At 60.1% G+C, this 14514-nt stretch overlaps 1 protein-coding gene and 1 long non-coding RNA gene across 4 annotated transcripts in view; one reads left to right on the forward strand and one right to left on the reverse strand.

The window, feature by feature from the left end:
- The window catches only part of LOC113594994 (uncharacterized), a 26959-nt gene extending 15347 nt beyond the window's left edge, over nucleotides 1-11612 (forward strand). For both annotated transcript variants that reach the window (XR_008294670.1, XR_003415466.2), the window contains exons 4-8: nucleotides 5035-5171; nucleotides 6302-6389; nucleotides 7427-8832; nucleotides 9117-9308; nucleotides 9403-11612. This is a non-coding gene — a long non-coding RNA (uncharacterized LOC113594994). The remainder of the gene's footprint in view (nucleotides 1-5034; nucleotides 5172-6301; nucleotides 6390-7426; nucleotides 8833-9116; nucleotides 9309-9402) is intronic.
- Nucleotides 2128-5893, reverse strand: LOC113594840 (proline-rich proteoglycan 2-like). Of its 2 annotated transcripts, XM_053213435.1 has the most exons (3): nucleotides 5471-5893; nucleotides 3944-4992; nucleotides 2128-3644 (listed from the first exon to the last, which is right to left on the reverse strand). In XM_053213435.1, the coding sequence occupies exons 2-3, from the start codon at nucleotides 4329-4331 to the stop codon at nucleotides 3229-3231; spliced, it is 804 nt and encodes a 267-aa protein (XP_053069410.1). In that variant the 5' UTR covers nucleotides 4332-4992; nucleotides 5471-5893; the 3' UTR covers nucleotides 2128-3228. The 2 variants fall into 2 exon arrangements, with proteins under 2 accessions (XP_053069410.1, XP_026899022.1); XM_027043221.2 differs by lacking the exon at nucleotides 5471-5893 and having other exon boundaries at nucleotides 3944-5247.
- Nucleotides 11613-14514: the final 2902 nt, after the last annotated feature.

Below are 14514 nucleotides of genomic sequence, written 5' to 3' on the forward strand. Positions count from 1 at the left end.
ACGGATCGCCGTACGCCCAGGCTCGTAGCAGGTCTATTCACAGCAGCCAAAGCTTCAGACGACATGAGTGTCTCTAGACGGACAGATGGCTGGGCACACGTGCCCTGTCCACGCAGGGGAGGGGAGAGGGTGGCTGTGGAGGCGGAGCCCAGGACCGGCCTTTCTCCGCAAGGTCTCTGGGGCCAAGAGCTGCCACCTGGCGTCTCGGAGGAGACCCCCCCTCCCCCCCCAGGCCAGGAGGAGGCTCGGGGGCATAAACACAAGCACGTCTTGGCCTCGTGTTCAGTGACAGGGTGTTCAGGGAGCCGCAGGACAGTCTGAAGGCTTCACACGAGGCAGCTCTCCGGGCAGGATGCGGGGCTGCTGGGGCCCTTCCCAGCAGGATCCCCGGAGAACTCCAAGTTCGGTCTCTACATTTTCATTAAGAGCTTCCACCCGGGGAGAATGATGGATTAGATTTTGCTGTTGGAAAGAAGCCAGATAAAAATTAGATGCCTCTTGGCTCCCCACCACCCACCCCTTGCCCCTGCTCTTTTCTGAAAGCTTTACTTTTCTCTCTCGGTTCCTGGCAGGAAGGAACCGAGCGGGTACGGTCGCTTCCTTGAGCCTCCCTGCTTTAATTTCAAGTGTGATTTCGCTGTTGCTCTAATTTTCTTCTGTTCTGGAACAGCTTTGGGCCTTGGGCTCTGCATTGGGGGTGTGTGTGCGCGTGTGGTTTCTGTTTTCTTTTCAGTAAGCTTGTTAGAATTTATAGCTGGAAACGGAGAGAATACTCTGCCTCACAAAAGAAATTCATCTGATTCCTCACGTCTTGTCTCTTCTCTCCAAGTTCTCGTTCTTGGCCAAGCTAACCTGCCGCCTCATCCACCTAAATAGAATCGGGTTTGCCTCCCAGCCAGCCACTTTGTAGCAAAGCCGGGTTCTGACGGTCTGCTGTCTTCTGTTACCATGCGCCGACAGTGGATTTCAAGAAGAGCTGTTGTGTTTTCCCAGTGCAGGAAAGGAAACACTAGGGTTCCATCTGTCCAGAGGAGCTGAGAGCGCATGGTTGGCAAACCTCCAGGGACAGACTGTGAGGCAGTCGCAGGTTGCAGAGGGCGCCGGAGCCGGGCGTGGGTGCCATTCACGTGGGTGTTGTTTTCTTGAAGTTGAACCCTGTGGAATTCAGCAGAGACCTCGAGCGGATTCGAACAGCCTCAGCCCCCACGTCCCGGGTCTGAAATCAACCGTGTGGGAGGAGCCGCCCCGGCAGAGCTGCGTGCCCGCCGTGCAGCCGCGTACCTGCTCCCGCACCCTGACCAGAACATTCCCCTTGTGCGTGCAGGCAGCCCACGCTCAGGGGCACGCCACGGTCCGAAGGGCCGGTCATCCAGAACCCGGCGTTCCCAGCGACAAGAGCCTCACGGGTCTCTCCAGGCCTTTTTCTGGGCCGCCAGTGTGGACATGGCAGACACACAGACGCACAGACACGGCCCGAGAGGGTCTTCCTTCCAGTCCTGCCCTGAGTTCCCGCGCTGTCCCGCAGGGGCACCCCGGGCAGCTGAAAGCAGCTTAATGGACAGTTTTGTTGGTTTGGTGATGCCATCTCATGACGACATTACCCAAATCCCTTGGAACATTTTTGGGACTGTGGATTCAGGGGCCTGGACCAAGGGACTCGGCAAGGGAGGTGTGATCTGCCTGCTGCCCCTCGGGCTCGGGACCGGACCTCAGAGCCACCATCGGGTCACGGCGGCCATTCCCATGGCTGTGCTGGTGCCCCCTGGGCCAGCGGTGGCCGTGTGCGATTTTGTCAGTCGTTTCCTTCTTTAAAAAAGATTTTTTTTTAATCTTTGAGAGAGAGACACAGAGTGTGAGTAGGGGAGGGGCAGAGAGAGGGGGAGACACAGAATCCAAGGCAGGCTCCAGGCCCCGAGCTGTCAGCCCCGAGCCTGACGCGGGGCTCGAACCCACGAACTGTGAGATCATGACCTGAGCCAAAGTCGGACACCGAACCGACTGAGCCACCCAGGCGCCCCTGGTCGGTCGTTTCTGACTCGCCATTGGTGCCGGCTGTAGCGAGGAGGAGCCGGGGTGCCCGCCACGTGCCGCTGGACACCGTGGCCTCTGTGCCCTGGAAGTGTGGCTGGCCCGCAGCGAGGGGCTTCGGGGCGGAGACCCACCCGACGGGGAGACTTGGCACAGATCGCGAGATGGCAGGTGAATAACGCGCTATATGCGTTACTTGGCCGGGTGGTAGTGTTTTAGACCGATCCAGTTAGGTGTGTCATTCACATTAATTCTGTGTTTCCTTTTCCTTTTACGATATGGGCAGCTCCTGGAAAACTTAACAGCTGAGGGGCGCTCGGCTGGCTCTGTCGGAGGATTGTGCGGCTTTTGATCTCGGGGTTGTGAGTTCCAGCCCCACGCTGGGTGTAGAGATTATTATTTAAAAAAATTTTTTTTAATGTTTTTATTTATTTTTGAGACAGAGGGAGACAGAGTGTGAGCAGGGGAAGGGGCAGAGAGAGGGGGAGACACAGAATCCAAGGCAGGCTCCAGGCCCCGAGCTGTCAGCACGGAGCCTGACGCAGGGCTCGAACCCACGAACTGTGAGATGATGACCTGAGCCAAAGTCGGACACCTAACCGACTGAGCCATCCAGGCGCCCCTAGAGATTATTTAATAAAATCTTAAAAAAAAAAAAGTTGAGTCTGTGGCTCATATGGTGTTTCTTTGGATGGAGCTGTGCCACAGCCGCCTTCTCAGAACACACGTGCACGGACACGCACGCAAATGAGCACACACCATCACACGCAAACATGGGCATGTGTCTGTGCATGCAGATGTGGATGTGACACGGTGCATGGTGCGTGAGTGCACACGAGCACGTGCACACACGCACGTGAGTCCTGCTCAGGACACAGCTGGATTCCGGCTGACGCTGGGCAGCGGGGGCTTCGAGGCTCTTGGAGGGGCGGGGAAGTAACAGGCCTGAGGTCACAACAGGGAACGGGGCCATCCCCTGTCCCGAGTGCATCAGTCACATGTCCTAAGGACGCTGTCCTGCAGGGTGTGCAACGAGTGTGGGAACCTCGGGCCGTGACGGCGGGAAGGATGTCAGACACACCGGCCTCTCTCTGCTCCAACTTTCTCTGCCACCACCGGTCTGTGATTCTAAATTAATTGATTTTTTCACGGTTTCTTCTGTTTTAAAAAATGAGGTGAAACGCGCATAAAATTAACCGCTTAGTACTCAACAATGCAGTGGCATTTAGCACATCCACAGTGTTGTGCACCCACCAGCTCTGTCTCGTTCCGGAACATTCCCATCACCTGCCCCCAAAAGAAACTGTGTACCCGGTAGTGGTCACTCCCCACCCACTGTGCTCTCGGTGTCCGCGGGCTTGCCTGCTCCGGACGTGTCCCGTCAGTGGAGTCACGCCGTGTGCCCTGTTCCCTGGCTTTCCCCACTGAGCGGCCCGCGTGCGAGGTTGGTGTTGCGGGATACGTCCGTGCCTCTTTCCCGCGACGTTCTGCGTGTGGATGGGGTACTTTATCTGTCTGTCCGCCTGGGGATGGACCTGCGGGTTGCCTCTCCTTTTTGCTGTTGTGCTGCCGCGACGTGGGGCCGAGTCTGACACCTGCCTCCGTTCCCGTAGGGTCTGCGCCCACGGGTGGAGAGGGGCCGCCTTCAGGACGGGCTCCGGCCCCTCTCCCACAGCCCCCTCGGGACCTTGGAGGAACCCTCGTGTCGCTTCCAGACCGAATGCCGTGTGGCTGGCTGGAGGCCGGCGGTGCCCCTCGACGGGTCCAGCGAGCGAGCCTCTGGGAGCCGCCCCCAGGCTTCGGGCCCTGGAGCAGCCGGATCTGCTGCTCCCTCAGGGAGCGGAGGCTGACCGTTCGTTCAAGCCTCTGCCGAGAGAGGCCTTCCTACATGTGCACTGGAAGGCCGAGATCTTACCATAAAGTGGGGCCAGAGTTCCCTTCTCAGACCCCTGGATGAGCGTTGGGGCGGGGCGCGTGGGGCACTCGGGCCCTTTGGCCGGTCTTTCCGCCCGTGGAGGCTGGTGCTCCCGGCCCACCCTCTTGGCTTCTTTGTCCGTTACGTTGGGCGTCGAGTGGCTGCGCCGTGGGGGGCCCGGCAAAGGCGGGAGACCGCGGGGCGGTGCGCGGCGGTGGGAGTGAGGCAGCGGGGGTGCCTGGCGGAATCCGGGGAGGGAGGGCGGGTGCGGCACGCTGCCCGCCTGCTCGCCCGGGGCCCTGTCTGCTGGGGGACGGGCCCCCGGGCCTCGCAGGGCGGCTTCCGGCTCCTTTACCGAGGCCACGTTCACCTGGCACAGAATAACCATGTTGAGGGGAGCAACTCGGTGCCGTTTAGGGCATTCATGAGCTCGTGTGACATCGCCTCTCTCTGGGCCCAGGACATTTTGCTGTCCCCAAATGAAACCCCAGGTCAGTTGGCACTGGCTCCGGTGCCCACCGCCTACTCCCCGCGTCTGTGGCTTGGACCCCTCCAGGGACTTCCCAGAAGGGGAACCACAGCAGGTTCCTGTGGCGGCGGCTTTCCGCGGGCGCGACGTCCTCCGGGTGCGTCCGTGTCGGAGCGCGCGTCAGAATCCCCTTCCTGTCTGAGGCAGGGTGGTATTCCATCCTGTGGATGGGCCCCGTGTTGCCCACCCTCCTCTGTGGGCGGACTCTGCCCTGCTGTGGACACTGCGGCACAGGTCCTCGTGTGCGGGGGTGGTCGCGGGGCGGCTCCGCGGATCGGTCTGTGGGGCGGGTTGGGTCTGCGTGGTTCCCTGCGTCTCCTCCTGGGGCCCCTCCGGGAGATGCGGGCGTCTGCCCCCGCCTGGCCCTGCTTTCCACGAGCCGCCCGCAGGGAGGCCGCGAGCAGAGCCACGCGTCTGCGCACAGGCTGCGTTGGGGCCGCCGCTCTGCGCCTGCGGATCAAAAAAGTAGTTCCCGGACCTCGGCTTTCAAGACAGCTGCGGGCTGTTCCTCGGAAGAGGCCTGTGGGATGATAAAAAGTCGACATTTGATCTTTGTCCCCAGGCACTGGCCCCTGGGGCGGGGGAGGCTCTTTGGCTTGCTGCTGAGACGCCTGGGGGCTGCTCCCAGAGAGACCAGTGGAGGAGCAAAGTGATGGGGATTGACGCCCAGCCTCCGGTGACTCGATCAATCGCGCTTCTGTAATGAAACCGCCGTAACAGCCCCTGGGCTCCTGGGGAGAAGGGACCCACGGAGGTGCCAGGAGGGTGGTGCCTCCCCCCCAACCCCCCCCCCCCCGCATCTCCCCGCCCCCTCCCCCCGCAGGGCCTGGAGGCTCCGAGCCCCTTCCCCACCCCTTGCCCTGTGTGTCTCTTCCATCCCTGTTCCCGAGTCTTATCCTTCATAAGAAACCCCCAAACTCTCCGGGTGACCTGATTACTGTGGCACCTGACATGGGGGAGTCTCGAGGGGCCCCTCAGCCCGGGGGGTCTGCACTGACGTTGGCGGTTGGTATCGGGATTGAGTGCAGTCGCAGGACCCCCGGCTGGTGTCCGGAGAGCGGCAGACTCGGCTGATGTCAGCAGAAAAGCGCACATGTTGTGTTGGTCGTGCCCCGAGTGACAGCAGCTCAGTGGCCTCCTTTCTGACGTGGGAGGTTCTCGGGTGGGAGGAGGCAGAAGTTTGGAGCCTCCTGTGGAACTGGACAGTCCTGTGTCCATGGCCCCACCGCCCCTTGTCCACCTCCCACACAGCGCGGGCGTTCCCCGTGTCCTAGATCACCAGGGCCAGGGACTGGGCAGCAGCGGGCGGTCGTGCCCAAGCGTGTTCGAATCTCAAGCCTGCAGCCTGCCGCCCCAACTCAGGCCTCTGCCCCCAACACTCTGGTGCTTCCTGTGCCCTGTGTCCATGGGCCCTTCTGTGTCACCCGTGGGCGTAATAAGCTGTCTTTGCCCGGAGCCTCTCCTCTGTGGACATGAATATTTGGGGGACCCTGATCGGCTCACACTGTGTTGATGGCGCGCAGGCCTCAGGGAAGTTCCTCTCGAACGGGAAGCTACTGCCACGTCTGCGCTGCACTAGGCCAGCAGGGCTGGCCGGGGCTCACTAGGGTGGGATGTGGTCACCTTTGGGTGTGGCCCCTGCCCCAAGGCTGAGCCCGGGGTCCTGGGAGCCTCCGCCTGGGCTCTGAGGTGCTGCTGATTCAGTGCATTTCAGTTAGGCAGGAAGTTCCTGAGAGGAAAACCACAAGCTTTATGTTTATTTAATTCCAGCCATTCTGTGGTTTTTGGAGATGGCCTTTAAAGATTTGTTTTTGATTTTTATCTCAAAGAGAATGCAGAAAAGCCCATGGGTCGGGCTCCAGAGAAAATACACACAAAGAAGAGAAGTGAATTTGGATCTCACCAGGCAGCTTTCGGGTAAGCAAGTGGCAGGATGGGGCTGGGGTACATCCCCTCAGGGTAGCAGCCCTGCGTGGCCTGCACATGTGGGTCATGGAGACACGCTCCCTGGAATCCAAACGGCCTTGCGTTCAGGCCCACGGGCAGCCTGCGCTGGAGCTTGGGCTCTGGGGAGGCCTCCCTTCATGGACCCAGGCTACCTTTTTCACCCCTCTGGCCACAGCAAGGGGCCAGGCCTCGGGGGTCCTGTCCAGCACCACCGGAACCAGTGGGGTAGGAAGAGGCCCCTGGAAACACCATGACAGGTGCCCATCTTGGCTGGGGGAAGGATGGGGGGTGCCCCGGGACAGTGGCACCGTCAGCCCAGAACCGCTGCCACGTGCCCACCTTGGTCCCTCTCGGCTCTGTGTGCTCTGAGTTCCCCGCCAGTGCCTTGCACGGGGTGGCCCGCCTCCTGATGCTCCCCACGCAGACCTGTCTGAGGTCAACGCTCTTGCCTGGAGCAGCAAAGTCATTGGGAGTCTTTCCTCCGGGTCAGGACCCCCTCCTGGAATCTGAGGTCATTCTCTGTGCCAAGGGAGGGTCACTAAATTCTTAGGAAAACTCCAAAGCAGAGTCAACAGAAAAGTTCATCCACGCTGTAGGGTCCTTTGGGGAAGGGGATCAGCTCTGTGACACCCACGAGCTGCCACGTGTGGACCCTGTGCAAGCTGGGGCGCTCATGGAGTGGGCTCTGGGCCAAGAGGTTGACGCTGCTGCATCTCATTTATTTCTGGAGAGCTCAGGCTCTGCCCAGTGGGTCCCCGGATTTGAGTCGGCCTGATGTCACCACGCTACAGGAGGCAGTGTGTGTGTGTGTGTGTGTGTGTGTGTGCGCGCGCGTGCGCGTGCAGGAGTGGGCCTGGCATGTGCCATGGGGGAGGGCGTGATTCCCCCGTGCTCTGTCAGCAAGGAACCGTCCAGGCCCCTTCTCCCCTGGTAGCCTGGAAACTGCCAGTGCCCTGCTTCCCATCAAACTCTCTTCGTTCATTTATGTGATTTCCTCGTACTTTCAGGCTCCGGCTGCCTGGGCCATGGCCAGTGGGAGCCTGTCCTGGGGGCGTCCTTCCTTGTTGTCCGGGACTCCGGTGTTGAGATCCTCCGCCCGTCCCCTCTGTCCTGGTGCCTCTGGCAGACGCGGATTTGAGAAAGTACACGCTTCCGTGGGTGCCTACATCCACCACCGCTCCCACCAGAGCCATGAGTTCGCTGATGCCTCGGCTCCACCGCGTCCACAGGCTCGTTTGGGTTTTCCGTGTCGGAGCCTGTGGCTCCTGTCTCCACAGCGCGGATCCCCCGTGCTGCTCAGAGCCCTGCTGCCACAATGCCCGTGTGACTGCCAGTCCGGGGGCGGGGGCGGGGGGACCTCGTGCCCACCCTCTGTGGCTTTAGGGTTGCTCCTTCTGGGAAGGGCAGAGCGGTCTGCCCTGGCCTCCGCTCAGGGCCAGCAGGGAGGTGGAGGGGAGCCTGGTTCCACCACCAGCTCTGGGTATGGTCGTGTCCACCCACATCCCCTCGGGACGGGGGCTGAGACGCCGGCTGTCCCGTTGGAGCCAGGTCGCGGCTGTGAAGACGCATGGGGCACCTGGTGAGCCCTTGTGGCTGGGGTGCTGCGTGTGTTCACGTCTAGGACCGCAGAATGAGCGGCGTTCGCCTGGGCGTCGGCTTCCGCTCCTGCAGCTGCGTGATGCCCACCCCGAGGCCGCCGGCCTGCACACCCGTGAGACCCTCGGGCTGACACGGCTACTCCTGCTCCGCTGTGCCGGCAGCCACTGCGGCCACTGGGACGCGTGCCGGTCACTGTCCTCTGCTCTCTGGTCACCACACGCCCCGTCCCCGGTGCTGTGAGTGGCGGACCCGCATCTGTAGCTCTTCTGAGCTTCTGGTGCCTCCTGCGCGTTTCCTTCGTGGAGCCTCCTGCGTGTCCTGGCGACCGGTGGAAATCATGTTTGCACTGAACAAGCCAGAGGTGGTTTCTCGCTACAGCAGGAGGGACCCGTTCCACATCCTGTGACAGGGACGGAGGAGGGGGTGTCCCTGGCCAATGGAGGGCTCGTGGACGCTGGGCCCACTGTGGACTGAGGAATTTCTGTTTGTCTTTAGGGTCTTATTACCTTCCTGGGCTGCCCTAACGAAGCCACAGACTCAGGGCTCAAACCGCAGGCATCCCTCTCAGCCTGCAGGCTGTAAGCCCTAAACTGAGGTGTCGCGGGGCCGTGCTGCCTTTGGGGGGGCACCCTGTGCATCTTCCAGCCTCTGGTGGTGCCAGACATACTCGCCGTCCCTTGGTTGGTGGATGCGTCACCCCCTCTCTGCCTCCAGGGGCACACGGCGTTGCTCTCTTGTTGGGATGGGACTCACCGACTCCAGCTGGTCACCGACTCCCTCTTACTGATGGTGCCTGCAGTGGCCCTGTTTCCAAGTAAGGCCCCATGCTGCGATCCCCAGGGTCAGGACTGAGGCATATCATTTCATGGGAGGGTTCAACCTAGTGCAGGTCCCAGCTGTGCCCTCTTCCATTTGACAGTATTGAAAAACCATTTATATTAAAAAAATTAGCTTTGAGAGAAACGTACAGAAATGTGGCTTTTCCCAAGCTCAGTGCCACCAGTGGCCAGCCTAGTGGTGGTGGGTCGTGAGGCCGGGCATTCCGGGGATGCTGTACGTGTGCAGAGGCCCCGTGCATCATCTGCCCTCCTCCCTCAGCCCCAGGACGCCGTGGGGATTGCACAGCATCGGTGTGTCCGGAGCTGCTGGGCTCTTCTCAGTGGCTGTGTGAGAAGCCGTCGGGAGACTTTCAGGACGTAATCACAAAGGCCGGAACGAGCAGAAGGCACCCTCACAGACCAAGCGTGATCTGAGTTCCTGCCGGGGAGCACCTGGGCCCAGGACATGGGAGTTCGTAAATTATTTTTTGATTTTGAATTCATCTCACTTTTCGAGAAAAGTTGTGAAAAAGGGTACAGCGGATCCCTGTGTTCTTTTCTGGCAGGTCGCCCAAACGTTCACGTGTTCCTGCGTTTGCTTTCTCCTTCTCACACCTGAATCTGCAGAGTGGAATATGTCGGGCTGTGTTCCCCACACCAGGCTGTGCTGCCGCCGGGGCGGCCGTTCGTGTTGCTGCAACGATACGTGGTCTCTATTCTGCAGTCTGCATTCACAGGTCTTCAGTTCTCTGTCCCGGGAAGGACTCCCACTTCTCCTGGGGGCCTTTCCGAGTACCTCACCTTCTTGCTTGCCATCGTTGCCGGGGTCCCTCTGCCATTCCATCCTCCAACTGGTGACTTCGTGCAGCTATGAGGACTTTTGGTTTTTGTGTGTTAGTTTTAGCCTTACTGAGTTCGTTTATCCTTTGAGTCTGTTTCCTCCCTGTTGATGGCCTGGTGTCACGCTCGCTGCCCGGTCGGGAGTCCCATGTGGCTAAGCTCGTGTGTACAGATGAGATGAAATGAGACCAAAGGCTCACGATGCCGCCACATTCGCCCCATTTCCAGTGCTTGGCGGCCGCACGGGCTTGGCGGGTTTCCGACACTGAGCTTGTGGGACATCCCTTCATCGTGAAAAGTTTACTGCATATTACTGTTCCAGCGTTTTCCAGGTACATCAGTGTAGCCTTTGCAAATGGACACAGCTGGCTTTGGGCTCTGTTCTTGGGTCCCTGACGGGTTCCCCGTGTCTGACTGCAGCGGCTGAGGCCTCCAGGGCCGGGCTGGCGGGCGGTGAAGGCAAGCATAGTCCTCATCTTGCCCCTAATGACACCAGCGTCTGCTTCAGTGAGGTGGAGACTTTAGAAAAGGCTATGTTACTATGTTAAGAAAGCGGCTGTCACTTCCTATTTTCCTTACTGTTTGTACTTTTATCAGGAATGGGTGTTAAATTTTGCCAGAGGCTTTTTGTGCACCTATGGGGGGAAAGCATGTGATTTTTCTCTTCGGGTCTGTCAAGAGTGACTTTCACAAACGGATTTCCCAGCAACCAGGCGGCCGTGGCATCTGGGCGTCAGTCCCGCACGTGGTCACCATGTCTGTCTTCCCACCCATTGCACCTTCCAGTAGGGTCTGGGGGTCAGAGTTCCTGTTGCAGTGGGGCTCTGCCGGCTGGCCTTCCAGGAGGGGGCTGGGGTCAGCACTCCTGGGCGGGGGGGGGGGGGGCTCCACCGGCGGGCACAGTTTAGCGTGTGCCCCTCCGATTCAGGGCGCCGGAACAACTGGGCAAGCTGTGACCATCTGGTCCCTAGCCATGCGGTGGAGTTCATCTGTGGAGTCATTAGGGCCCGTTTTTGTTGGGGGCTGCGGTTCGCTGGAGGCTTTTTTCTTCCGTGGAACCGGTGTGGTTAGGGTCCCGCCCCCCACTGTAGCCGCTTCATCTGGAAATTCGCATTTATTGCGCTCCGCATGAAATGTCACTACGGCATAGTTATTCTATGTCATTTATTCCTAGCAGGGCCAGAACTCGAGCCTCCTCTGCCACCCGGCGCCCGGCGCTTCCTGGGCCCTTGCGGGTGGGCGAGAGGCAGACTCCGCCTGCAGTCTACACAGGCCGAGCCGAGCAACCGCGGCTCGAGAGGCACACGGGGTTCGCGGGGAGACCAGCTCGGCTCTGCTCGCTCTCCACTCGGCCTCGTGCCGGGCAGGGTGGCCTCGGGAACGCGGGTGGCCGCAGCGGAGCTTCCTGGGGAGGGGAGACGGCTGTGCCCAGGCACAGCCACAGGCCACTGCCACCGACAGCGCATCTCTCGCGGCCGCACGGCGCTGCCTGCTGGAGGTTGTGCGCAGGCGCAGCTGCAGGCTCCCGCTGTTGGCTGCGAGTCTCCTCCGTTGCGCAGCCGCACTGTCCGCACGCCGCCGCCTGCTCGAGGCCGTGCGCAGGCGCAGCTGCAGGCCTTGCAGTTGGCCTCGAGTCTCCTCCGTCGCGCAGCCGCACTGTGCGCACGCTGCCGCCTGCTCCAGGCTGTGCGCAGGCGCAGCGTTGGCGGTCTGGCAGCAGGAGGCGTGGAGTCGGCTCAGATGGCGCCTCCTTGGCTCCTGAGCAGAAGCCAGGGGCCCACGGTGGAAATTCGCGGACTCTACGCTGCCGGGCGTCGGGCCGTCTCTCGGAGAAGAGGAGCGTGAGTAGGGGTCCGCCGGGAAGGGCAGCGTGTCCTAGAGCCCCGTGAGCGGGGATGAGGCAGGTGGGGCGGCCGGGCGGGGCAGCTGGAGCCCTGGCTGGGGACATGCTTTGGGGTGGGATCCGCGGCAAGTGCTGGGGAAGGCTGTGAGGACGGTGGGGGACTGGCGAGGCGGGCTGGTGCGTCAGGCGTTTGGACCGGATGTGGAGGGATCGCCGGGCAGCTGGACACGCTGGGGAGGGAGGGGGCTGAGTGGGGGGCTCATGCGGGCTCAATCAGGCCCTGGCCAGTGGAGTCTGGAACCTGGCAGGGCAGGCGTTCCTCTGTTGTGGGCCTTGGACGTAATCTGTGGCGGAAGTTGCTGGTGCAGGCTCCTGGCAGGCGCCGTTATCAGCAGGAGTGGGAGCGGGGTGGTGGCTTGACTCGGTCACCCGAGGACGCTCCAGGTGGAGGACGGGCTGGTGCCCCGGGGATGCCTGCAGGGTCTCACACGCCCTTCCTGCGCGCCCCAAGTGGGCCAGCATCTGCCCCTTCCCAGTGGTGGCCACACACCGGCTTTTGGGCTGGCCCGGGTCACCTTCCTGTTCTGGAGCCGTCTGGCTAGGACACAGACCCCAGGGACATGGGTCCCCTTTGTTAGGAGGGGCCCGTCGGCCCTGGAGGGGGCTCTACAGAGTCTCTGCTTCATGCATCCCCCTCTCACAGCCAGGGACGGGGGACGACTTCAGGGGAGCAGATGTTTGGGTCACAGTCGGAAAATAGAGCTGAGAACACAGGCGGGTTCCTTCTCTCCAGACTCACATCCGTGTGATTTCCGTGGTTTTTGCCCTTTGTCTTTTTTCACTGTCAGAGGCCGAGAGGCACCGTGAGAATGCAGGTAAGCCCAGGACACAGGGCTGTCCCCACCCAGAACCCTGTGGTTCCAACCTGAGGACCAGGGCTGCTCTGGCCCCGTGACCGTGTGGACATGCCACCCTCTCTGAAATGTCTGTAGGCTTTGGTCAGGGTCAGATACAGTTCCTCCCCTGTCCCTGGGGTTCCCGAGCTTCTCACCCTAGCACGGGTTGCCTTTGCCTTGATAGTTAAAAGGACACAAGAAAACAAACCCAGACCGAACCAAACAAAAAAGCTCACTAGAAATTAAGAAAATGAATAAATATTGAAAGCCAGGCCTGGGGAGATGGTGTAGAGCTTGCAGGTTAAAAGCGTGTTGCTGGCTTTCTTCAAGTGACGGCCCCAAGGGGAGATGTCACCGCTGTGGTGTCCACCCTGGCCTTCGAGCCAGTGGTCGGAGAGTCTCTGACAAGATGCTAACAGCCGGCTCTTGTTGCATGACCTGGCCCTGGACGTGACAGGTGACTTTCAGGACAGAGCTGGGGATGTCTGTGGGGACTTGAACACACCCCTCCAACATGCCGAACAAGTAGAGCAAAAGTAGGGAAAAATACAGAAAATCAGAGTACCGTTGTTGATAAAATGAATTTTATTTATATTTCTGGATATTTGTATCCTAGAGATAGGCATTTATAAACATGTGTACCATTATTAGGGATTTAATAATATAGTTTTATATCTGAGAGTCGGTACTATTTATTTATGAGTTGATGCTGGAAAGTATTTAATTTTCCACACCAGTTTAGGACAAAAACCCTCAGAAAATTAGGAATACGGCACGTCATTTCTTGAACTTGAAAGAGAGCGTGCAGCACAGATGCCCGGCGCTGTGGAGGACGACTTCCTGACCTCTTTGCTGTGAGTTAGGAATGAGGCCAGGCTGCCCGCAGGCCTAGGTCACAAGGGGGTGTGGTGAAAACCGCATACTGACCGTCACCGGATCAGATGTATAGATTCCTGGAAAGACGGAAGCCACCAAAACTGAGTCAAGCAGAAAGAGGCACTCTGAACAGGTCTGTAAGGAAGAGATGAAATTCCTAATGTAACTTCCGGCAGAGAAGTTACATTAATGATAAAATGAACTGGGAAGTGTTCCCTTGTTTTGTACTTTCTAGAAGAGATTGGGTCGAATTGGTGTTTTTTCTTTAAATGTTTGGCAGAATTCACCAGGCGGCTCCTCCGAAGCCTGTAGGGTTGTCAGCTGGGAGCTGGGAGCCGCAGGGGGACGCCTGCAGGCCTGGGCGCCAGTCCCTGGGGAGGCCCCGCCCAGAGCCTGGCAGGCCTGTGGGGGAGGGGCAAGGTCTGGTCCCATTCTCGCCTTCTCAGAGACCAGAGTCACCTGGAAGCGTCGGAGTTTTGGTGGAGGGACTCACGGGGAGGCATCCGGCCCAGGTCCTTTGGGCCATAAGCCGGGGAGGCATGCACCAGCTTCCTTCCTGCCTCTAGCTGTCATCGTCGATGGGCCTCACAAGTCATGCTCATGTGGGGACGCCCCTCTGGGGCTCCTCAAGCCGAGAGCTGCCAGGAGGGCAGTGTGGGGCAGGCCTCACCCAGGCTGACACTGGATCCAGCATGTTACCAAACTTGGGGTAGGAGGGGGGCCCACCAGGAGATCTGTGAGGGTCAGAGGCCCTTCCCCTCTGGCGTGTGTGAGCCCCCGACGTGGGCCGTCACCGAAGGCTGCGAAGGGGGAGCGGGGTTGCCAGGGATTGGCCTGGGAGGCGCACACCAGGCTGCATGAGTGTGTGGAGGCTGGCAGTGCCTTCCTGGGGGCGGGCTGGATGGTGCCCCCCGAAGGTGTGTCCCTAGTTCCTCTGAACGTGACCTTGTTTGGAGATAGAGTCTTTTCAGATGGAATTGAGTTAAGGTGAGGGGCTGGGCTACAGTGTGGGCATCCTCAGGGGGCTTAGAGGGACCTGGGCCGCGGCTTCCGTACTGATGAGACGGAGGGCCACAGACACGCCGAGGCCCCCTACGCTTCTGTTTGTGAAACAGAGTGTGACTGCACACGGCTTGTGGGTTCCGACAAAAGGGCCCGTCAGTAACCCATGCCCCTGCCCCCTCCATTGCCCTGGAAGCTCCTTGTGCTCCCTCAGGTCTGTC

The sequence above is a fragment of the Acinonyx jubatus genome, chromosome E3 (genome assembly GCF_027475565.1).
Source record: "Acinonyx jubatus isolate Ajub_Pintada_27869175 chromosome E3, VMU_Ajub_asm_v1.0, whole genome shotgun sequence".
NCBI classification, from domain to species: Eukaryota; Metazoa; Chordata; class Mammalia; order Carnivora; family Felidae; genus Acinonyx; species Acinonyx jubatus.